Source organism: Gnatocerus cornutus, chromosome 6, assembly GCF_029298725.1.
Source record: "Gnatocerus cornutus isolate USDA-ARS CGAHR chromosome 6, icGnaCorn1.1, whole genome shotgun sequence".
Lineage (NCBI taxonomy): Eukaryota > Metazoa > Arthropoda > Insecta > Coleoptera > Tenebrionidae > Gnatocerus > Gnatocerus cornutus.
In genome coordinates this window covers 2639272-2665218 of record NC_142238.1, presented here as the reverse complement: position 1 = coordinate 2665218, position 25947 = coordinate 2639272, and the positions used below count along the sequence as shown (strand labels likewise).

The window sequence follows — 25947 nt, the reverse complement described above, 5'->3', positions numbered from 1 at the left end:
TTATGTCCATATGGTCTCGCAACACAAAGTTTTTTAAAAACGCTGCTGTCTCCGTCTCCCACAAGTTGTGTATACATAAGTCCATGCATTGCCATACTTTGTCTAAAACCTTCAAGTATTATGTCTGACTCCATTGCTGCACAATGGGCCGATTGCGGCCTGAGTGCAGTGAATACATCACCCTCCCCCTTAATACCATACCATGTCTGACTCCATCCCCGTAGAAGAAGCAGTCCAGTTTTTGAATTGGAATGTTTTTTACTGTTGATCGGTCACAAACGGGACAATATTTATTTCTACCGCCAATGAAAAGAAGTTTTCCAGTTCTTGCCGCCACTATGCAGGCCTGTAATATGTCAAATATTAAATAAACTATGAAAAATTATTCATTTAGCACTTAAAACACCCGAAAGAGCGTCGTAATTGACTTTATATGATCGTTTTGACCATGCTCCATCTGCGATGACGGTTATCATAGGTACACCTTGTGAATCCACGTCTCAGATAAAATGCTATGGTGTTTAGCATATTGATGATAATAGTACGAGAGCTAGCAACGTGAAAAAAACAAGAATTTCAGGTAGGCCAGTTTTTAGATATGCTTTCTCTCTCACTCTCCCGGGCATGATCCGGGCTACCTGGCTGGCGGTAGTGGTTGCGCTCATCAGTGCGCATCGTATCTGTACAGGTAAAATATCAATTTTTCAAATAATTTCAAGAAGTTTTCTTTTTTTTTTATTATTTTTATTGAACTGTCAGCAACATAAATCTATTATTGCCAGGCACTTTTATTGTTGTTTAAGCTATACCAGACGCCAATTTTGAATTAAAAAAAAAATTTTTTTCAAAATATTTTAGTATGGCTGAAATTTTAATATGATCTTATTTAAGCCACTAAAAACCCAAAATTAATTTGCCAAGCAAAAATTCGATTGTAAACCTACGGCCAGATCGACCTAAACGTGATAAGTGAGGTGGTGTTATTTTGCATGGTCTATAAATAGTTGTCAAATAAATTACAGTGAAAAGATTGAAAACTATTGAATTAATGTGTGGATTAATACGGTATCAAAGTAATAATTTATTGTTGTACAAAATGAGTATGAAAAGAAACCAAAAATTTTATGGTTACATGAAAATTAAGGCTTGATTTTTTAATCAATAATTGTATCACAAAAAACGGAGGCATCTTCATAATCATCATCATCATCTTCATCACTGCTGTCATTTTCATTGTCATCGTCATCTTTTGAATTGTTATCGTCTTGTAATACATTATTATCTGTAATAGAATGAAAAATTTTATAATTTTTCGGCAAAGAAATTTATAAATATTTTATTTTTAATTTTTACCTTTAATAATAATGTCAGCAACTAATGATGGTAATTGCTCCCCAACAAACCAGGCAAAATCGTATTTGCCGTCATTTATGGTCCAGCCGGAAGCTTGAGGTGATAGAGATGTTGGATGTTTCAAGTATGCATTTCTCCAAAACTTTGTTACATAACGAACTCGCAGAAAATGCTGATATAATTCAGCTTTACATGGTGGTAGGCTTGATGGGTCAAAATTACGAAATTTTTTTTCGAAATTATCGTCTGATTTTTTGGCGCGGTAAGTGTTTGTAAACAATTGAAACCGAGTTTCATTGACGTTCCAAGAATCACGAGCTCCGTAAATATGACAAATTAACTTTTCCAAGATCTTCAATGTCTCTTCCAACAATTCTTCATCATCTGTTATAATATTTTGACAGGCCGTCTGATACTGTTCTGATTGTTCTAAGAGTTTAAAAGGTCGCAGTTTACCTTTCCGGAAAAAAGCCGGTGTGTAGTCGCATCCAGTGAGGGCATGAAAGCACGGTAGAGCTTTCGATACAGAATTCCCCAAAATTTCGTATATTCGATTGACGCTTATAAATCGTTCGTGATTCCCGACACCCAAATTTATCCAGAGTTTTAGTGATGCATTCAAATGTTCCATGTTACCAAGAAGTATTATTAAAATATCTGTGTCTGAGCAACGTATCATGACTTCGGCATCAACATTTATTTGGCAAATGTGATATATTATTCTGGAATCCGCCTCTTCATGTTCTTCGCAAGACAATGAATCTTCCACAGTCTTAATTACTTTATTATTTTGAACCCGGTAGGAATAGCACTTGTTGAAATTCAAATTGTTGAGAAACTTGAGTTCTCAATCGACGCTTGAGCTTTTTCAAGCGTCGCCGTAGTGAAAAAATGAAAATGTGGAAAGGGCCTGTTGCCAAAAAATCTTGTTCTTACTCTAGAGGTTTATTCAGAACTATATTACAAAAAAAACTATGTACAGGAAAAGTAAAGACCACCCCTCTGTGTGGGGGTGAGGCGTGCGCAGACGCCCACCAATACGAGGGTAGTACCGTGATGGTACCGAACATACTCCCCGCGTTGAACTGTTGAACAAGTTCAAGAGGCAAAAAATAGGTGTGTTAAACTAATGATATAAAAAGTTGATTTAGATAAAACACATTTAGTGAAGTTCTTGAATTTAATTAAAACAATAAATGTCTTAAACTAATAACGATTTAGAGATGTTAGAGAGTTATATACAGTTGCTAAATGTAGATTAGCGAAAAGTGAGGACTTATAACATAATTTTATGAGTCCAGAGGAACCGCACAGACCTTCGTAATGGGTCGTTTGTACACTCCCCGCACTGTTTTAATCGACACAACACGACACTGTCCGTCTGATCCGGGATGGAGATCGACAATTCTCCCCATGGGCCAGTGAAGCGGAGCTGTGTTGTCTTCTTTGAGAATAACGAGGTCGCCGATGCAAGGACGTTTTCCGGGATGTTGTCTCCATTTCGATCGGGCCTGGAGAGTCGCCAAGTACTCCCTGGACCAACGCTTCCAGAATTCGTGTCGTAGTCTCTCTACCAATTGGTAACGATTTAACCGGTTTCTTGGTTGGTCATCAAGTCCAGGTTCATTGGGGGCGGTCAGAGGGGCCCCAATGAGAAAATGGCCAGGAGTTAAAGGTTGAGGATCGTTAGGGTCGTTAGATAGAGGAGTGATTGGACGGGAATTCATGCACGCTTCCACCATTGTCAACAATGTATTAATTTCCTCGTAATTAAGAAGCGTTTCTCCAATTACCCGTTTTAAGTGGGACTTCGCGGATTTAACCGCGCTTTCCCACAAACCTCCCATGTGGGGAGCATGTGGAGGAATAAAGTGCCATTCTATTCCATCGTTTGAAGCCGCTGAGTGCAATTTTGCTCTAAATTCGCGGTCTCGTAACAAAACGCGCAGCTGCTGGAGATGGCGATTGGCTCCAACAAAATTTTTCCCATTGTCTGAAAATATTTTTGCCGGTTTACCTCGTCTAGCAATAAATCTTTTAAGGGTATTGAGAAAAGCGGAGGACGAGCACTCGCAGACAACTTCGATATGTACGGCCCGTGTTGCAAAACATACAAAAATGGCAATGTATGCCTTCATTGTTTTTTGGGTTCGTCCAAATCCATTCTTTAACGCGAATGGGCCCGCATAATCCACACCGACAATTGAGAAAGGACGAGAAGGCGTGACGCGATCTGCGGGAAGATCAGCCATGAACTGATCAAATTGCCTGGGTTTTGTTTTGTAACAATTCAAGCAATTAAATATTAATTTCCGAACAATGGTTCGTCCCGAAATGGGCCAGTACTTGTATCGAACAGCGCCCAAAGTTGTCTGGCAGCCTGAATGTAGACCTTCTATGTGATGTTTTGTAATTATCAAACGCGTTACTGGATGATCCTTAGCCAATATTAATTGGTGTTTACCCCATTCGGACAACGAAGAATTACGAAGGCGCCCCCCTACGCGTAAAAGACCGTTATCGTCGATAAATGGGCTTAAGGCCGCGATTTTGCTGGACTTCGGAATTTCCTTGAAGCCCTTTAACTCGTGGATTTCGTTGCGCAAAGCTTCTGATTGGGTCGCTTTGATAATGGTATCATGAGCCTGATTCAATTCCTCATTATTTAAAGGACCGGTTCGTTTAGTGGTTTTTGATAAGCAGTTGTTTTTAAATCTCAGAATTAATGCGGTCACTCTGATCAATTTTTGAAATGATGAAAATCGCGTCCATAATTCGAATTGTGATGGCTGCATCACTCTCAAGCAGCAAATGGTTTTTAGTTCGGGAAGGGTTGTATCATCCATTGATTCCGCATTTAAGTTGAAGGAGGGTATTTCGCAATTGGGTAGTGATAGAAACTCCGGTCCTGTCAACCAGCGAGACTTTGACAGAAGAGCGGGAGTTGTGCCACGGGATAAAATGTCGGCTGGATTCTGACTTGATGGCACATGATGCCAATCGCGGACATTGGTTGCGGATTGAATTTCCGATACCCGATTTGACACAAATACCTTTAACCGTGTGGGTTCTAATCGCAACCAAGCTAAAACTATGGTGGAGTCACTCCAGAGGTGGTACCGGGCCCCGGAAAGATTTAAAGTGTTGCGTACCTTTACGATCAGCCGCGCCAAAAGCAGCGCCGCGCATAATTCCATTCGCGGAATCGTTATGGACTTTAATGGAGCAACTCTATTTTTTGAGCATAAAAGTTTTGTTTGTGGATGGCCTTGGGCGTCTAGGCTACGTAGATAAATGCATGCTCCATACGCGTTTTGACTGGCATCGCAAAACCCGTGAATTTGAAATTCCTCGCGCTGATGAAGAACTAATCGCGGTATTTCAATGTGATTCAACTCCGAGAAAGTGTTTATGAATTGACACCATTGGGTGTGTAACTCGGCAGGTAAACTCTCATCCCAATCAAGTTTCAATGACCATAATTTTTGAAGAATAATTTTAGCTGCAACTGTAACTGGTGCTACTAATCCAAGAGGATCGAATATTCTCGCGATCGCACTCAAAACTGTGCGTTTGGTGATTCTTTGCGAAGGGGACGGATTATTTGCTGTTTCGAATTTGATTTGATCACTATTGCGATCCCACAGAACTCCTAATGTTTTGCTGACTTCTTGTTTGTCTAAGGAGGCCGTGTTATTACTTGAAATTTGACTTGTGTCCGATATATTAGGACGATTGGACATGATTTTGTGCAGTTCGAAGCCACCGCTACGTAGAATTGACTTTACTTCATTTAAAAGTTGAATTGCCTCGATTTCCGTGTCGGCTCCGGTGAGCAGATCATCTACATAAAAATCACGGCGAATGGCCCGTGCGGCGTTTGGTAGATCTGCGGCTGCAGCGATTTTCGCGAGTTCTTCTAGGCATCGGGTCGCTAAAAAGCTCGAACTTGCGAAACCGTAAGTGACCGTTTGCAGCTTGTAAATTTTTATGGGTTCGGTCGAGTCATCTCGCCAAGGGATTTGTTGGTATTTTTGATGCTCCGGATGTAACAAAATTTGCCGGTACATCTTTTGGATGTCTGCTGTGATGGCCACAGGGTACGTTCTGAACCGGATGAGAGTTTCGTAAAGTTCGGGCTGTAAAGTTGGGCCGACCAGCAAGTGGTCATTTATTGACTTGTTGTTCGTAGTTTTGAAGGACGCGTTGAAGACTACCCGCAATTTTGTTGTTAAGCTGGCCTCGTTTATGACCGCATGGTGCGGAACAAAGTATCCGGTATGATCGGGTTCTGGGACTTCCACCATGTGTCCTAGCGATTTATAATTGGTCATAAATTCCTTATACTGTTTCCTTACAATCGGGTCCCTTTGAAGCCGTCGTTCAAGATTCAAAAACATCTTGCAAACCCTGTCGTAAGAATTTCCCAGAAGGGGCGGTTCGTCCCGAAAGGGCAATTTGACCTGAAATCGGCCCAACGCCGTTCGACTGAAGGTCTTGGTAAAAATGTCTTCGCATAAATTATTTGAGTTGTCGATCGTATTTTCTCCGCAATTTTCAAGGTTGAAGAATGTTTGCACCGCGTCATGTAACTCGATGTTCGAGATGTTGCACGGGATTTGCGCTGGGACCGGATTAGATTTTGAAGGGCCGTTGATGATCCAGCCTAATTGGGTTTTTTGCAGAATGGGACCGCGGTTTGGCATCTGAATTTGGCCCACGCAAATCAACTCCCAAAATAACTCATTGCCTAAAAGGAGGTCAATTTTATTTGGCACGTTATAGGCGGGATCGGCCAAGCGAATATTTTCTGGTACACCTGTTATCGCTGAAATTGGCACGGTAGGTATGTTACCAGTAATTTTTGGGACAACGAGGCAATTAAGCTCGGAAGAGTAAGCGTTTTGCGCGCTAGTGAACTGAATTTTGACAAATCGCTTTATCGGCGCCACTATTCCACCGATACCGGAGACTGCGATATTTACGTTTTTGACGTTGTTTAGTTTCAATTTTTTTATCGCTTCTTCCGTAACAAAGTTCGACGCGGACCCGTTGTCGAGAAGTGCCCGCAACTGGACATTGTTGCCCCCTCGCGCGCGTACGTTGACGATGGCCGTAGATAAAAACACGGTCGAGCAAATTAAAGAAGTGCTTGTCTCGGCTGACGAAGTTAAGGCTGAGGTCGACGGTTGCGGTTCTTCATTGTGGGCAGAATTTTGATTCATGTGCAAGAGCGTATTGTGCCTTTTATTGCAACTTCTGCAATTTGATGAATTGCACGTTTCCGACCTGTGGCCACCGCGCAAGCAATTGATGCAAAGCTGAAGTTTTTTGACTTCCAACATGCGCTGCTCTGGACTAAGCGCTAAAAATCGCGGACAGCCGTAAATGTGATGTCCCTGCCGACATATGGAGCATTTCAACGGTTTGACTGAAGGGCTGACTATATGAGAAATTGTACGGTTGTTACCGGAATTTTTATTAATTTTGAACGGGTGTTGGTTGACTCTTGTGGTTACGTCATAAGACTCCCACATTTGACATCTCTTGGTGAGAAAATCTATGATTTCTTTTTGGCTTGGTGACGCGTTTGTCAACGTATTTTCCCATGCGATTGTAGTGGGTTGATCAAATTTTGATGAAATTAAGTGGACGAGCAAGTCGTCCCATTGATTGACGGGACGCTTCATATTTTCCAACGCCTTTAAGTTAGAATTTAAGGTAGTTATGACGGATCTTAGTAATTTCGCGTCTTTGCCATGGATTTGGGGTAGTGAAAATAAAGCGCGTACGTGGTGCTGCGTTATGAGGCGCGGATTCTCATACCGTTGTTCCAGCAATGCCCATGCTGACGCGTAATTGTCCGCAGATGGAGTCAAGTGCTCAACTGTCTGTTTCGCGTCCCCTTGCAAGCTACCGCGTAAATAGTGCAATTTTTGGACCGCAGGAAGCTCCGTGTCGTGGATTAGATTTGTAAACGTTTCCCGAAAACTGATCCATTCCGTAAGGGAACCGGAAAATGTCGGCAACTTAATCTCTGGTAGTTTGACCGTTGGTAGTTTCTCCGCGGTAATTGGCGGTTCGTCCGCCGATGGACCTTGGCGTGCCCCAGTTTTCGTGTTTAGAAAATTCTTGCATGCACTTATGATTCTATAATACTCGTCTTCAAAATTTTGTAGGTCTGCATCCGTGGCCTTTTCTGAGTTTAGCGAATTTATTTGCCAGTGGTAGCCCTCAAATTCGCCTAAGCATGAATTTAACCCTTGAAGTCTTTCCCTTATTTCCATAACATTGTTGGCGTTTTCCGGCTTGGAAAAAAAGGTGTGAAACCGAGTCAATCGACTTTTAACAGCTGCACGTTTCGTTACAAGAGTTTTAAGTTGTTCTTCGGACATCTTTACTAGATTTATTAATTAGCAACGCGAAAGCCGAGAAATTAACTTGGGGACAACAGTGAAAGCGTGTATGAGCGCAGGAAATGAAATGAAGGAAGTTCTAACCTGAAACCTTTCCTGGACTGGAGCGAGCTGCTGCTGATGATGATGAGGTTGTGTAGTTGGCGTTGAATCTGCTGTTGCTAAGATCCTGGTGACGATGTTTCGCTGCGTTGGAGCGTTGAATTGATGGGAGAGCTGGTTGACTGCAGTGTGCTTCTCGACTTCGCTGCTGACCTTTTGATCGGTGTTTGGATTATACCACTGCTTCCCGATGAAGGCGTCGAATTGAGAATTTCACACCAGCACTAGCACAAATTTCGGATCTGAGCACTGCACTCTCAGATCCGGCTCGAAGGACCAATTTATGTTGAGAAACTTGAGTTCTCAATCGACGCTTGAGCTTTTTCAAGCGTCGCCGTAATGAAAAAATGAAAATGTGGAAAGGGCCTGTTGCCAAAAAATCTTGTTCTTACTCTAGAGGTTTATTCAGAACTATATTACAAAAAAAACTATGTACAGGAAAAGTAAAGACCACCCCTCTGTGTGGGGGTGAGGCGTGCGCAGACGCCCACCAATACGAGGGTAGTACCGTGATGGTACCGAACACAAATAACTTATTTTATTTCCAATTATCGGAGCCATTTCATCACCAGCCCAATGGTCAATAAAAAAATTAACAAGGGCTTCTTTAAAATTTATATTTTTCAGTTCGGCCACAAAATTATGCGGACGAATTTGATTGGGTCCGATTGTAACTTGGCTCATTAATTCATCCCGACGTGTGCGTTCAAAATCTTTGATTGATGGTGTAAAATATTGATCGAAGACAATATCGACACGATTAGATTTAAATCGTAGTATCATACTCAAAAATTTTTTTGATAAACCGTCGAAGGTTACAGGTACTTCTTTCATTAGGTGTAGCATGAAGAAACCATCCAAAATAGCTATATTAAAACACGAAGGTGGCTTATCGACATTATTACCGATTTTCTTCTCAATTAATTTAACTAATTGAGATTTGTCAGTTTTACAAATACTGCCATCTGCGTGGCACATTGATGTTGGCACTGGTGTCAGTGGAAATGTTAAAACTTTCTCAATATCCACTTTATGAGTTAAGGATATCCCCAACATTCTTCCAAATAAATCCCTTTGCATTCTCAGCTCCACAACTTTATTTCCGAGTGTTAATTTTTTTTTCTTTGGAGCCTCAGCGAAGTTGAGTACTTGATTTTTTTTTATTGGTTTGTCAAATCTAGATCCATCGACAGCACATTCATTAATGAACTGCTTTCTTAACTCATCACCACTTTCTTCGATGTTCAGGAGAAACTCAGCTATATGTTCAGAGACTGGCTTTCCACTAGCTATATTGTAAAGATTATCTTTGTTCAAATCTGAATCGAACGGATTACAGTTTTTTTCCAAAATATCAATAAAATGAACAAGTTGTTTTTCAAAAATTTTAATCCGATTAGGTTGTAAGTCTGCGGTAATGTCTTGCAAATATCTTAATCCACAAACATCGAGAACATGTGAGATCAAAGCAGCCCTAATACTATGACTTTTTGCCCAGCGTTGACGTGCAGCTATTGAATTTGTAAAATGTGCAATACCGCTGAGACGTTTAGCTGCATCGGCGTTGATTGTCTGCTCCAGCGTAAGATCTATCGGTATTCTTGAAAAAGATTTATCTGTTCTTTTAATACCAAAACATCCAGATTTGAAGTCCTCTTCTAGTCCTGGGTGTGTGTCGTCAACATTCTGCAAATTGTCATAATATTTTACACACCATCTAGCGTAGTTTGGCTGATTAACTATAAAAAATAAATTAGTGATTTTTGGAATTATATGCTTGAACATTTCAAAATCACCCATGCGAATGCTCCTTGATAAAGTGATGTAATAATTAACTAGTTGGATGTAGGTCATGTAGAACTGAGCAGTTTTTCCATGATCACCTTGTCTAGTTTTGTCTACGAATTTTTGATACGAAGAGAGCAGTCTGGATAACACCTGATTAGGTAATAGTTCAGCAGTCGTAGTTGAATCGGAAATGGAAATTTCATTATCTTGATATTGTAAAAGATCATCAAAGATTTGTTCTTTTAAGAAACTGTGTTCCACTTGTTTGGTTTTTAAGTATTGGTCAAAATGTAAAATTTGCAAACCTACAGCCATCAACGGATGCAGACGTTTACACCGGTTAAAATGTTTTCCTTCAATGATGCCGTTTACCGAGCCTGATGCTATAATCTTACTTTCAACCATCATATGTGATAATCCACACTCATTGATAAATACTCCAATCGCTTTAAAAAATGCCATCATCAGATGAAATGAGCCTAGATGTATGAAGAGATTATCAAATTTAGGACTTTCTGTCGCCTGAATTTTGAGAGCTATTTTAGCAATGGCCAAATCATATGTTACTTGGACGTATTTTTGGTCACATTCCACGCCAACTTTTTGAGCCTGTGTCATTGTCAACTTCACTACTGATGTCTCCGTTGGTGAAAAATTGATCGGAGTGAGGTAGGATACTTTTTGTTTTGGAGTATTATCCTTTATTATTCTAGAATTAAATCCCGTCCACATTGGAGTATTTGGTACATGGAAAAAGAGTGAAACCATATGTAATAAATCTATAGTTTGTACTAATGATAAAGTACTCGGAATATATTGATGTATGTTTTCAACAGGTGTTAATCGATCTAACATTTCCAAACGGGCAGATATCGGAACAAGTTCAGGAACAATGGCTTCAAAGGTTCGTCTTCTTTTCACTGTTGGTGGTAACATGTCAGACTGGTCACTTCTAGAATCGATATCAATTTCATCAAGAGCATCATTATCAATATTTTGGTAGATTATACCAACGGTATCATGCAAAGTTTCTTTGCCATTAAGTGTATCTACGTATCTGTCAAAGTTGTCGAAGGCGACACCAGTGCATAACGATGATTTCTGAGTAATATCAGGTGGACAAATTTCAGTGCGATGTACAGATGAATAAGTAGCTTCAGTTTCGAGCTCCTCCAGTGTGGTGTAGTTACAGCAATGTCCAAGACGATTAAGAATGTTTATGATTTTTCTACTACTTGTAAGACTTTTAACCGTCATGCCTAGAGTTATATGTTTTGATGGTTTAATAGTACCATTGGTCACACAAAAAATAGTATCAGAGGCGATTGAGTTGGTTAATCGATTACAGTTTATACCATTTCGGCGACGAATATCCTTGCCTCCAATCAATGTTTTAAAAAATCGATCGAGTTTTTCAGGAATAGTACATTCACCATTGATTAAATCAAGTGGCTTGATTTTTGTAGGTAATTCTAATTTATCCATTTGTAAAATTGTGTTCCGTAGCATTAATGCAACTTTATCAATAAGCTCATTTTCCTCGAGTCTCGTCAAATCATTATCTTCTAATAAACTACAATCTTTATGCATGATAACTTTTTTTTTATTTTTTGAAATAATTTTAATTGATTTTTTAAATTGTTTCAATATTTTCTCCTCAAGATAATGATTTGTCATAAAATTTAAATCTGACTGAGACTGAAGCTTTAATTCATCATTGTATGTATCACAAAGAGAAGATAAGAGCAAACAATTTTTCTTGTTGATAACTTCTTCCTCTATTAATGATACAATTTTTTTGAAAATGTTCTGATGGATACTTCGATTGTCATGCCAGGAAGTTTGTGGATTATCAGCAATAACTTTATTATAATCATTTAAATATCCCAATTCACACGAATGATGATAAAAAACAATTTCACTTTTTGCCTGTAAATTTTCTATTTTGTTTAACAACTCTTGATTATTTAATTTTGTCATCCACTCTGCTATTTTTTTATAAATTTTGGCATCATTCGAGGAGTGTAAAGCCTGTTGTTTACCTTTTGCTTGCTTGCGATCTTTTCCACAAAAAAAACAAGCTCGTGTGATATTTGAATTTGTTTCTTTATTTACCACATTTACCACGCTATCAGGCTCAATAACTACATTGGAATTGTCAATTTCTTGGATATTAACTTCTGTTTGTGAATTTGTAGACGTATTATCTGGAAAAGTTTCATTAACATCTACTGCTGTAGTTAATATCGGAGTTGAGCTAGATGGGCTGGGAAGATCTACTACTGTAGTTAATGTCGGAGTTGAACTAGATGAGCTGGGAAGATCTACTGTTGATGAGAAATTAATTTCAGATAAATTTCGATATTTCGCCATGAGAGCTGTAAAACTGTTGTAACAATTTCTATGATATCCATCAGTGTCATTAACTTGCTCTGGTAACTGTACACTATTATATTTCAGTTTAAAATTTACACGTATTTGTAAAACTTCTTTACACTTTTTTAATTTTTCTTCCACAAAACTTATTATTTTTCCATCTCTGTCTTTACAAAAAACACACTTTAATTTTTCATTAACCATTGTAACACAATTTTGTTAAACGTAAACACCAATGTGACTAAACTGACGCCATCTTGACTACAAACAGCTGCTGTCGTCTATCTCGCTTGCGCAACTAACGCGTGATTGTCTGCACTCTTCCAACATGCCCAATCACTTATCACGTTTAGATCGATCTGGCCGTAGATTAACAATCGAATTTTTGCTTGGCAAATTAATTTTGGGTTTTTAGTGGCTTAAATAAGATCATATTAAAATTTCAGCCATACTAAAATATTTTGAAAAAAATTTTTTTTTTAATTCAAAATTGGCGTCTGGTATAGCTTAAACAACAATAAAAGTGCCTGGCAATAATAGATTTATGTTGCTGACAGTTCAATAAAAATAATAAAAAAAAAGAAAACTTCTTGAAATTATTTGAAAAATTGATATTTTACCTGTACAGGTACGATGCGCACTGATGAGCGCAACCACTACCGCCAGCCAGGTAGCCCGGATCATGTCCGGGAGAGTGAGAGAGAAAGCATATCTAAAAACTGGCCTACCTGAAATTCTCTCTCAAAAACGTTGCCAGCTCTTAGACTATAAGACATTGGAGGTAAATTCAACGCTCCACTAATTTGATTTATCGCAGAATGACCAATTCCTGTGCTCAAAGTAGCTAATACTGCCGCAGAATTGATGTTTATTTTTTCGTCAATGTTCAATCTCTTCTGTACAAAGTTTGCTTCTGAACCGCAAACTAACCCTTAATAAGCGATTTATGATAGGTAACACTTTTATCCTGGTCCGACCCTTGCTAATCTTCTGGATACTTCAACGCTTCTTGCCCCAAGATGGGTAAAAATATTGCCCATCATAACTCACCGAAGGAGCAGTTTGCGTTTCAGAAGCAATTGTCGCAAATTAAAAATATTTTTAAGAATTATTAAATATCTCGTTACATCTTTAATTCACATTTTGATTTCCTTTTCATACTTTTGGCAATAAAAGAAACATAATAGGTTAAGTTTGCCACCGATTTGTCAATTTTTATTTTTGAAAAAAACGTTGTTTTTGGCGTTTAAATAACATATGGTTAGCACTAGATTAAAACTGGTTACCTCAATTTAAAAGCGCCCCGTTTTCTCTACATGTACAAAAAAAATAATTTGTAGCTTCATAATTAATAGCGATTTTGGCCCGGTACAGTAGTGTTATTAGCTTATGACTCAGGGTTAAGTGCTATAGACTATTTCTTTCATTTCTAAATAAAAGAGACCCAAATGCAAAGAGAATAGCAAGCAAAAAGACAAGGATGCTGATGGACACATGTGCCGTTATGCTCCGCCCGACACAAGTCGTGTTGTACCATACCAGAATTTAATTCCGTAAACTTGGGAGATATTGATTTAATTTATTTTCCATTTCTTTCATTTATTTATACAAATTTTGTTTAACTCGATTTATAAAAATCTTTAAAAAAAAAGTTCTTTCGGGTAGCAGAGTCAAAATTTACAAAAAGCAATAATTTTGTATTTCCATTTTAATAAAAAAATATTTTAAAATAGTTAGATACATTTTTTTAAACGTTTCTTCTTGTAACTCTAATTAAGTGTATTTTAAGGACACCGTATTAAAAATTCAAGACAGAGTACAAAAAAATGTGGCCAAAATATGGAAAAAACGTTTCGCCTACCCCGGAAGAATCCCCTTAAGGGTTTTTACGACGGTGCGGTTGGGGTACCCATAAATTTAGGTATTTATTTCTACTGGTTTAAGCTGTCAAATATACATTATATTGTTAGGATCGCATTTGCTAAATTCAAAATAAAAGGAGACATATCAGGTGAATTTAATTTTTTGTACTAATAAAAAAATATGTAAAAATCAACAACAAATTACGAGATAATTTATTAACTAATTAAATATATTAAATTTATTAACTAATAAATAGACAAATTAATCAAATTCCATTTCACTGGTGTGGAATATTCCATTCCACCCCATTGGTGGTGCATCCCTAGACGGGTGGGGGATGCCACCACATTTTGGTCCAATCGAGCCGGATGCATACCAGTATCGAATATTAATTAATCAATCCAGAATCGTGTTGTGAGTGAGTGCGTCAGATCCAAAAGACATTGCCATCTCCTGGGTCAAAAAACATCGACAAACCTCTAGGAGGTCTACAACAAGAGACTTCAGAGAGTTCAGCACCACCACAACAGTCCCAACTCGCAAAGTCAGCCAGCAGCATCGAAAAGGTCAGTCCCTTATTCGCTTGATTCCTAACGTAGCTAGAATTAAGGCAAGCTTCCAAGCGGTTTGCGGTAGTATTCACAATCAACCAGCGTATATAAGCTTAAAAAAATGGACGCGTTAAAAGTTGAACGCAAGAAGATTAAATCCGCGATCACGAGGCACGAAACTAGTGTACGGAACTTCCAAGACGGGGACGAATTGGGTATTATTGAATCCAGATTAGCAGAAGTAACAAGGTTGTTCAAAGAATTTGATGATGTACAATCTAAAATCGAAAATTTATTATTGGCCGAACCAGATGCGGATGAAGACGCTTTGGACAAACAGAGTAACGAGATCCGTAACAAATTAGAAAATCAATATTTTCAATTAATCGCTAAAATCAAAGGTATTCTTGTTAAAAATGGTCCGGTGGCAGGTCAATCTGATAATAATTCAACACACTCCACATCAACGGTTATCAATATTGCGGGTAATTCGGAACATATCGAGCCCAAGACGAATTTAAAACCTTTACCTTTACCAACCTTTGCTGGTAGACATTCAGAATGGTTCACGTTCTATGATTCATTTAAATCCCTAGTGGACGACGACAAATCCCTATCGAATATTCGTAAATTTCATTACTTAAGAAGTTGCTTAAAAGACGAAGCTCTACGAGCAATTGAACCATTAACGGTTTCCAATGCAAACTATCAAGCGGCATTAGAATTACTGCAAAAACGCTTTGAGAACAAACGGCTTATTGTTCACGAACATATCGCTAATCTTTTAAATATTCCTAATTTACTAAAAACTTCACCTTCCGAACTAAGGCAACTTCTAGACACCGTTAACAACAATATTGCTGCTTTAAAAATTCATCAAGACATTGGTACTTGGGACGCAATTCTTGTACCAATAATCAGTCAAAAATTAGATTACGCATCTAGAAAGGAATGGCAAGGTACGCTTAACAAGGAAATTCCAAAGTTTAATGATTTTATTGAATTTTTGGAAAAAAGATATCAAATTCTAGAATCTATGCACGCTATTAAACCACAGAATAATCCAAAATCATTCAATCAAAAAAATGTGCAGCAAAATCTAAACAATTCATTTGTTAAACGGAATGCAAACTACTCGTCAAATAAATTCACCACTCAAATCATAACCAAAAACAATATCAATTGTCCAATCTGCAAAGAAAATCATCGAATTCATCAATGTTCCCAATTTTTAAACATGTCTATTACTGACCGAATCAAACAAGTTCAGAATCTAAAACTATGTAGCAATTGCTTAAGGAATAATCACTCAGTTAGCCAATGTAGAATTAATGTAGTTTGCAAAGAGTGTCGACAAAAACATCACTCCTTAATTCACATCAATGAATTCAATCCCGAACAAGCCTTTACAAGTACCAGCCTTCATATTAATTGCTCCAACAAAATTCTTTTGTCAACCGTACTTGTCTTGGTAGCCGACAAATTTGGCAAATTACATAAATGTCGAGCATTGTTGGACCAATGCTCAGAAGTCAACATCATAACCGCGGAATTGTGTACAAAATTAAAACTAAAGACACAAAAAATCAAATGCTCTATTTCGGGTGTAAATCTAAAGGAGAATTCGGTCAGTCAAAGCGCAAATGTGTTCATACAAGCAAGAAAGTCAAATTTCACGGCGGATTTCAAGTGTCTTATTTTAAATCAAATAACGAAACCAACTCCCTCGGAGTCATTGGACAAAGCATTAATTGAAATTCCTCCTGAAACGGTACTTGCGGATCCGGAATTTCACATTTCTCAAAACATTGATATGCTTATTGGAGCTGAAGTATTTTGGCAATTATTAATGGGAAGTCCAATTCAATTTAAACCGAATCAACCATACTTCCAAGAAACGAAACTAGGCTGGATTTTGGGGGGTAGTTATTCAGCTTGCGATAATTATAATAAACCTCTATCATGCAATTTTATTTCGTTGGATAAGGACGAATTACTAAACGATCAAGTGGCTCAGTTTTGGAGTCAAGAAGAAGTCGCGCCATCATTTAATACCAAATGGACTCCAGAACAAGTCGAATGCGAAAGGCATTTTATAAAAAACACAACGCGAACACCGGAAGGTAGATTTGTGGTCAGGCTAAGTAGTGATACAAAGCCGGTTCTGCAGCGGAAGTCGTAATCTCGAGCGCCCGTCCGGTGATGTATTGCTGGTCATCTACCAATCAGGCGCACAGATGGTGTCGGCGGCTCTTCCGGCGTATTGCTGGTCATCTGCCAATCAAGTGGGCGGGTGATTTAAAAATTTGACAGATGGCGGTGGGAATTTGACAGCTGGTGGCGGGAAATTGAAATGTGTAGCCGGTTGGAGGCGCCGCGAGCCGATAAACAGTTCAATTTGCGCGTGCGCGGCTAAACGGCGGGAAATTTAAAAATCTGACAGATGGCGGTGGAAATTTGACAGCTGGCGGCGAGAATTTTGAATTGACAGATGGCTGTAGATTTGACATTTGATCGTTCAAGATGGCGTCTTTAATTGTGACAGCTGGTAGAGGATCAAGATGGCGGTGACGGTTTGGGTGACAATCATAGAGGGCGCTAGAGAGAGCAAGAATTTCAAAATAATTTGAGTGCGGTCCTCGGAAAAAATTTTTGGAATTTCTCGGAAAAAAATATTGCAATTTCTCGGAAAAAACATGTAAAATAGTTCGTTATTTGGGTGTGGTCATTTGGTCTGATTTCCGCGTTTCTCGGAATAACCGCAAACATTGATAAGACCGGACGTTTTTCGCTGTCTATATAAAGAAAAAATCAATCAATTTCATTCAAATCAAGTGTTGTGCAGTCCAAGAATCGATAAGTATGGGTTAATTTTCATTTAATTATTTTATACTAAGTAATACATCTTTTAGAATGGATTTGAAACAAATCAACATTGTCACTAACAGTTCCAACTCCATAAAGGAATTTAAGGGTCTTACAACTCTGCCCATTGGTGTAAAGTACCTTATTAAAAATGTGTCTTTGTACAAAGGGCTTTACGGTGAGTGTCCTATAGTGGAATTGGAAGATTTTAAAGTATTTCTACCCAAAAGAAGTATTGAGGTTATACGCAGCAACTTGGAAAACTTTACTTCAGACACATATTGTTTAGTGTACAGAGGAATAAGAAAATTGAAGAATTGTGAGTACGGTACTACAGCATTGTTTGAAATTGTCTTAAAAAATGAAGACCATTACCACAAAAGTGTTTGAAAAATGATTATTGCATAAAATTATACAATTATAAATTAGTAGTGCTAAATCATGAAATTACACTTGTAAGACAGAAATAAAGCAATCTAATCAATATGAGTTTTACAACCTTTCCTGTTGCGGTAGACGCACACATCTGTTGATAAAATAAAACACTTGTTAAAATCGTTCTTTATATTTATTAAAATCACACAACACTCGTTCGCTTAAGAAATGTATACATTCCATCATACAGTAATTTTTAATAGAGGCATTAGAGTCACAAATAATTCTAATAATATCTAGTATTGACAAGTTAACAGAAGCATTTGCTATTTTGGGTACGTTATTTAACAATTTATAATAATAATTAAAAAAATTTAATTTATGTAATATTTCAAGTCTTTTCGACAAAATAGTGTCTAATTGGAGAATTTGTTGAATATCATTATCCATCAAAACAAAACTAGTTGAATTTTTAGATAGCTGAATGAGTTTTGGTTTGCGATTGATGACAAAATTTTCCCAAAATTTGATAGTGTTGACCTTTAAACCGCCATCGATGAATCGTGTGAGCACCTTAACAAATTCAGACCATTCGATTGTATTGAAGGACAGATTATTGAATTCATTGTTAAGTCGAATTGCAGGTTGAAAATTTCTCGCAGGACTTAGACCACATTCAATAAAGAACGGTGATAAATATTCAAAGTCATATCTGATATTGAGAATTAAATGTTTTTCTTTTTTGATTTCCTCTTCAAATCGGTTAGCTTCAATCATCAATTCGCAATCATACTGAATTTCTTCAACATCACACTGCTCATCGGCAGACATCTTGATGTAAACTAATCAAAACGATCATTGTTTACATGTCATAACACATTTTTCTTATCAATCCAACTGTTATGGTTATTATCAAACCCTAACCATTTAACCAATACTTTATTTCCACGTCGTTTCAAAACTTTTTCCACTAGATATATGTCCGAATTTTTTGTTTTCTGCAATTCTTTTTCGTAGAAAGCACCCATTATAGGTTTTTCTTCCATATCTTCTAAAAGGTACGTGGTAGGATTGGTAATATTTATTTTAACAACCTTGAACAATTCTGTGGTCCAATTAGGTGTATAACCTTTATCAAAAATATGTTTGGCTTTACTTATCCTAACAATGTCTCCAACTTTAAATTTTCTTGTGGCTGTTGCAACTTTAATCTCATTAAATGATGATTTTAAAACACGATCTTCATTTGTTTTGTTTACACTAACGGGCTTCACATGTATTGTACTATGGATGGTATTATTATATGTGGATACAAGTTCTGGTAGAACATTAATCCACTTGTATGAACCGTTTAAACTGAAGTATTTAAAAAGACGGTCTTTTAATGTTCGTATGACTCGTTCGGCAATTGCTGCTTTTTTAGAACTGAACGTATGGTAATGATTTATTTTATATTTCTTCATTAGTGCATTGAATTTCGAATTAAAAAATTCTTTACCTTGATCTGTCTGTAAATTTTTGGGGTGCCTCTTCTCTTTTAATATTGATTCAAATGCTTTTGTAACTTCATCGGCATGTTTAGACTTTAAGGGCTTAGCCCAAACATATTTCGAAAAACAATCGATAACAATCAATATAAAGTTAAAATTTTTATTAGACGAGGCATACATATTCATTTGTCCTAGATCAGCTTGCCATAAATCATCTAAACCCTTAATAATTGTTCGACGTCTTGTAAACTTTCTTTGGATTGGTTTGTGAAGCTCATTAACAAGCTCTAGTTTTTCTTTGGAATGCTGTTTCACCATTGTTTACCACTAATCTGATAAATAATTTGAAAACAACTAATTTTATATAAATCTTTTATTAATAATAAGTAGAATCTACAGACTGTTTTGTATTACTAGATATCTAGAATTTTTTCACTAATTATTACAGATTCACATTTGCTGATTTTCAAATTTTTTAATTATTTGAATTGTGCAATAATTTTTTATCATCAATACTAACCAATTTGTTTTTGCTTAAGAACTCTAGATTAGCAGTCGAGATGGAATCAATTTTCTCTTTAAGTAAGTTAATGGTCGTAAGATTGTTTTCCATATGCTGATTAATTTTCAAATTGTTGTCCGTAATTTGTTCTTCTATTTTATTTAATCTTTTATCAATTTGAGCTACAACATTTAACAATTCTGTTTTTAACTTGGCATATATTTCTTGCTGTAATGTTATACGGTTTTGACAGAGCTCTACAGATTTAAGAACTCTAGAAGATATAGCTTTAATAGTTGTTAGAACATCCTGGGATAGTTGAGCAATTTTAGTGTCTATATATTTTTTATTCGCAGCATCATTATCCAAAGACGGTTCTTTAATATTGCAAATTTTCAAATTTTCTGCATCAATATCCCCATCAACAGTAAATTTCAATCCATTAGTAGTTTGAAATTTTGCCAACAATAAAGTGTTTTTATGATCGTCTAAAGCTTGACCAAACTTGTCGAGAGGCATTTTACAACTAAATGATTTGGACGGATTACAAGTTAATAAATAATACCCGCTTCTTTTAATTCATTAACTATAGCTACAATTTCATTGTTATGTGACGAATTACCAGCGTCTTTTGACGCCCAAAGTAATTTTAATCTATCAACAAGTTCGTTAACATCATCCCAATATACATATTCGATTGATTTGGAATTGTATTGCAATATATTATCTGTAAGCCCACTTCCAGAAAACGAATAACTACGTTGTGGTGAATCACTAATAAGTGGTTTTATAACACTTCGATATTTCGGATGACTACTGCCTCTTAAGTATCCTGTTGGATCAAATTGTCTTTTGTGTACGCTTGTTGCTTTAAGTATTGAGTGATAGCTATCTTCATCATCTTTTGTATACTTCATAGGACGTTTTTTAAACAATAATTCATACAAGCCCCTTGTACCCACATAAGTTTTACCTCCAATAGTAAAATCATCACTGTTTTTCCCAAAATGAATTAATTTATTGCCCAACATCCATTTATTTGTTTCTGCATCATGATTTACTCCATATGTTGTATCATACTCTTTTGCTGAATGATCTCTTAAAAATCCATCTATGTATTCACGAGCTAATTCCGAATAATCAGATAAGTAGTCTTCATAAGCTTCTTCAGTGATATTTTCAAACACATTATCATCACCATCACCAACAACATCATCATCAGGATTAACTGTAGCTGTAGCATAATCATCAGTTGGTTCAAAACTAGGGTTGTATTCACCAATAATTTCAGTAGGAAGCTCCTTAACTGAAATTTGATCCACTGATTCAATGACGGGCTTGGTATCTGTGAATTGATTTGTCTGTGTAGATGAGTCACGTTTTGGAGCGAAGTAACGTGTTTGTGTCGTACTATCAATGACCTTTGCGGTTTTTGTGGTTTTTGCAGATATGTTATCAACCTTCTTGGACAGAGGATCAATAATAGGTTGAAATATTTTCTTTATTGTTTCATCTTGCTCAAATCGACCCAATTTAAGAGCTAAATGTTTTCTCCTAATACCTTTAGCGAGTCGATCAATGGCTTTTGTAACGTGCGGATCTGAAGATGTCATTTTAATGAGTGATGATAAATTATAGAAAATTAGATTTTTATATATTTATCGAACCCTTTGCGATATCGACCATTATCCACCGGAAAATCTTTAACAATTACTAAACATCCATAACGTTTTCTCCAGCACTCTGAACAAATTTTTTTGAATTGATCATAGGACATATCGGGTGAAACGTGCTCGTCATACACATGTTTCAAATTGATTTCGTCTTGTCTAAATAACACAATAACATTACTATTATCACGTATTAATTGTTTAGGTATTTTAGAATAAGTTTGGCACAAGTAGGCTGCATCGATATTTTTATGTCTACACATTGAATAATACTGACGAATTTTATTTTGATTATCACAGGCCACATCGTCAAATATAAATAAGGAATGATCAAGAGCCTGAGAGGGATCAATTACGTCATCATTATTGTCGTACGGAAAGTATTTTATTCCATTCACACGTGCCAACACCGATTTTAGTACTTGATATTTAGTTTGAAATAAAGATTTTGAATAAAGATAAACATTTTTAAATTTAAGTCCTCTTTCATTATAAATTAAAGAAAGCAATGCGTTCGTTTTTCCACATCCACTGGGCCCACAAAAAATTGCTCGAAATGAAGTTGGTAGTAGTTTTCCATGAATATGAGTTTTCGGTTTTTCAAAAAAATCTAAATTAACTATGGGTAGGGTTTCTTCTTGTTGCGTGCACTGCATTCTGACATAAACTGATGGTGAAAATAAAAAGAATTGTTTATAAACTTTTATAACCATCATCACTGTTAGAAAACATCAAACATACTTGATTCTAGTGATGATGATGATGATGATGATGATGATGATGATGATGATGATGATGATGATGTTGATGTTGATGATGAATCATTTTTGATTAATTTTTCGAGTATACATCTACAAGTATCAGGTCCACACGTGGCGTTTGGATTCGACCAAGGACATGTCACATAATGAAGTCCGAATTTATCATTGTATACTTTTTCTGGTTTGTTGGTATGTGCTTCATGCATTTTGAACCAATAACTAAAGAAAATCTACTACAACATCACCTTAAATAGATCTGATGGAGAGAGGGTGATTAATAAAAAATTAAAAACTTTAGCATTTATTTATTTTTTCCACCCACTGGTGCAAAATTACACAGTTTACATTGCTACACATGTAATTTTTTTGATTAAAGTGATTAAAGCATTTTGGACGTTGTTTTTCTAACTTGGGTACTCCAACTTCATTTTCAACGTTTTTTATGATCAAGTCCGGTAATTCACTTGCACACACATATGTTAAATAAGTATGTTTTTGGCTCCCCTTCACATAAACCATTTTATAGTTTTTTAATACTTTAATTAAAATATCAGCAATGTCATCATAATTCACATATCCATATGAATAGCGTAGACCATGGAAATTTCGTTCTTCATACCTCACTTGACTTTTATTGGTTTGCGACAATGTGTCAAATTTTTTAGGCGGCTTTAGAAGGTAATGATTGGTTTGATGTCCGTTGAATATGGTAACTTCTTTGGGGTAAAAGGACCATTTTTGATTTTCATTTCTCAAGTTAAACCCTTGAATATCAACACAAACAATCGTCATCATGATTGTCGTCACATTAACATTACATCTTTAGTCTGTTAAATTATATACCACCCCCTCTACTTTTTAAGATAGACTTCGTACTATCTCACTAATAGGAAGATGTTCAAAGATGGTATCATGAATGATAATGCAATATGCTTTTGTATCTGCAGGAAAACCACTTGCGGCTTCAATATCAACCTTAAGATCAACAGTATTTGATTTCAACGATTGGTGCCTTTGGGAACAGTCAATGACGAACAAAGCTCGATTCTTAAAAGCTACATAATCTAACAAAGGTTGTTTGGGATGTGTAATATCATTTTTAAATCTACTCAAAAATTGTGAATAATTATAATGTGCATCAACAAATTTATTTTTTTCAAAGTTGAGCCTCATGCGTTCTGTAGGGTAATATTCTCCATTTAGCATAATACGTATATCTGATACATTTATATTCCCAAAATATTGCGGATCTTTTTTGATAGTATTTCTGATCCCCGTTTGAAATGCAATAATTACAAATCGAGGTGTTTCTACACTTGTACTTGTTTTCACACCCCAAATTTCTTTTGTAGCACCAACAGTCAGCTGGGGCAATTCATGATAATCCCATTTTCTGAACGATATAAACATTGGCTCATCTGTTTTTATTGATTTTAACAAATTTAATTTCAGGACATCATTAGGTGTAATAATGTCCACTTTTAGTGAGATATTTTCAATGTTTAATTCCCCTGCTATCGTAGGATCTTTTACATTAGTTGTATGCATACAGTCATCATCGTTCTTGTTCCTTACAAGACGTATAGTTTGTTTTCCAAAAGATGTTACTTGATGATCATTGAAAACACCAAACAGATGTTTTAGCGGAACACGTAGAATGAATGATCCATCAGTATTTACTATAGGATTTTGTGGAAAATTCCATCCTGCAATATCCAGGTGCTTTGAATCGTTGGGGTTATAACAGAGATAACCTCTGATTGTGCTCACAATACCAGGATCACGTACGGTCTCAATTTCTTTACCATTTAATTCATATGTGACAGAATCAAATAGAAATGCACCAACATTATTTACAAGAGATACACTTCCTTCTCCACTTTTTTTCTTGACACTACCTTCAATAATCAAGGCGGCATCGTACATTAAGGTCCATATGTCCGATTGATTTATTGAAATTTCAATGATGTCATTATTATTAAAAGTTTTCACATAAGGATAATATGTTCGAGTCTCAATCTTCTTAATGTTTTCATCAAATTGCGGTTTTCGATGAAAGTCGAACGTTTGGCTTAATGACATTATAACCTAACGATTTAAGAAACAATATATTCGCTGGAGTTAAACCCTTTGTCTTCGATGGTTGTCTTTTACAGACTGACTGCTGAACAACTGACATCGAACTTTTATAAGGACTTCGACTTGGATTGATAAACACCAAACCCATTATGACAGTTTCTTTAGTTCTAAACGCACAATTACTTCTTCTTTACGAAAATTGACAGGTTTGAAATCTTGGTTAAGTATGCTTAGTGTTATGTTTGGAATTTCTCGCTTATTAATTATGGGTAGATATACAAGATTCCTTGGTACTTCGTCTATTGCAAATCCTGGATTGACTTGCACAGCAAATTCGTAAATGGTATGAGAAAGCCTATGATTATGAAAAGCTCCTGTCGTTATATTACAATTAATTTGAATAGTTCTGACTTTTACTATGTCGACAGGTAGATCTGATTCGTGATGTTGATGTGGTGGTAGTGTACGTTTAGAAAACCCTAATATTCTACCAATACTATCCTTCTGTGTAAAATCGATTGCGTAATGTTCGCTTTTAATTTCACACTTAAGCGTATTGTGATTGGGTTTTAGTGAAAAATATTGGTTGTAGTCTTCTTTCTTCACAGAGTTTGGAATTATTTTTTGGATCAAGTATGATTCAATGTCGGAAATTTCATAAGATCCTGTTGGTATTGTTATTACTTTTGAATCTTTCTCCTCAGAGTAATAGAATTTATTTTCGCCCGGTTCAATATTTGGAATACTATTGTATGAATGAAACCCAATTAACGCTAAACCGTAATCGCAATCTGAATCAAGTTCTATAGGATTTGGGAAATCGATGGATAGCACGTGATTGTTACTTTTTAAAGAGAAGATGGTTGACATTATTCACATACAACATCTAAGATGTAACTGATTTATTTTATATATTTTACATATGTTTATACAAAAATTTCAAACATAAATGACCACAATTTACTTGATTGTAGTTTTGATATCGATCATTGTTGTAAAAAATTTCAACACTATTACCCAAATAACGTACAAGTTCTTGAGGCGGCTTTAGTGCCCCAAAACTATCAAAATAGGTAACATTGTTGTTCTTTTTTATGTAGGCCACCCAATGAGTTCCTGGATTTTTCTTGGTATCCAAATTGACTATTGCGCATTCATTTTTATTTGGTTTATTTAATAATGTGTCACGCATAAAAACTCCTCTAAAATATGGTATTTTTAACATTTTTGCGAATTTTCTTATATCGATGTCGTAGAGGGCTCTGTTGGGTAGCTCTATAGGTAGTTTTTTGAGACCTGCTGTTTTTTCAAAAACAATCCGTATCCACCTCTATCATTCTTCTTCAAATAAAGACCAGATCCTTTTTTACCAATTTCTTCCATTGCTTTATTATGCCGACCTTGTTCATCTAATTTCTTTTTCGCATTCTTTGCATCAATCACTGTTTTTGCCACAGCACTAGCTCCCCCTATTAGTGAACCAAGACTTCCCAGTCCTGCCAATATAGGTAGAAGAGGTAAAATTCCTCCTTGCTTCGGTTCAAACGGTATTATTCTAGGAACACGTATGTTCTTACGACCTCCCGCTTTTCTCACAGCTATACGACCTGTTTGGAGTGCCATCACTGCAGCTCTTCTCAATGCTGATTTATTAGATAAATCTACATTTTCATTCCTTAGATCCTTTCTTATGTGGTCTACAATACCACGATTAAATGAAATAGTAGGATGATGACGATGAGTCTTTTTTCGAAGA

At 36.4% G+C, this 25947-nt stretch overlaps 3 protein-coding genes across 3 annotated transcripts; 2 read left to right on the top strand and 1 right to left on the bottom strand.

The window, feature by feature from the left end:
• Positions 1 to 1271: 1271 nt before the first annotated feature.
• LOC148172234 (uncharacterized) lies at positions 1272 to 9965 on the bottom strand. Its single transcript, XM_088039543.1, has 2 exons — positions 8391 to 9965; positions 1272 to 2191 (listed from the first exon to the last, which is right to left on the bottom strand). Exons 1-2 carry the CDS (start codon positions 9723 to 9725, stop codon positions 1343 to 1345), a joined length of 2184 nt encoding a protein of 727 aa, XP_087895669.1. The 5' UTR covers positions 9726 to 9965; the 3' UTR covers positions 1272 to 1342.
• Positions 9966 to 14570: 4605 nt separating this feature from the next.
• On the top strand, positions 14571 to 16501 carry LOC148172233 (uncharacterized). Its single transcript, XM_088038911.1, has 2 exons — positions 14571 to 15408; positions 16437 to 16501. The coding sequence occupies exons 1-2, from the start codon at positions 14571 to 14573 to the stop codon at positions 16499 to 16501; spliced, it is 903 nt and encodes a 300-aa protein (XP_087895037.1).
• A 752-nt stretch (positions 16502 to 17253) lies between these two features.
• LOC148172232 (uncharacterized) lies at positions 17254 to 25923 on the top strand. Its single transcript, XM_088038909.1, has 4 exons — positions 17254 to 17309; positions 17362 to 17642; positions 25649 to 25708; positions 25751 to 25923. Exons 2-4 carry the CDS (start codon positions 17363 to 17365, stop codon positions 25921 to 25923), a joined length of 513 nt encoding a protein of 170 aa, XP_087895035.1. The 5' UTR covers positions 17254 to 17309; position 17362.
• The last annotated feature ends 24 nt before the right edge of the window (positions 25924 to 25947 follow it).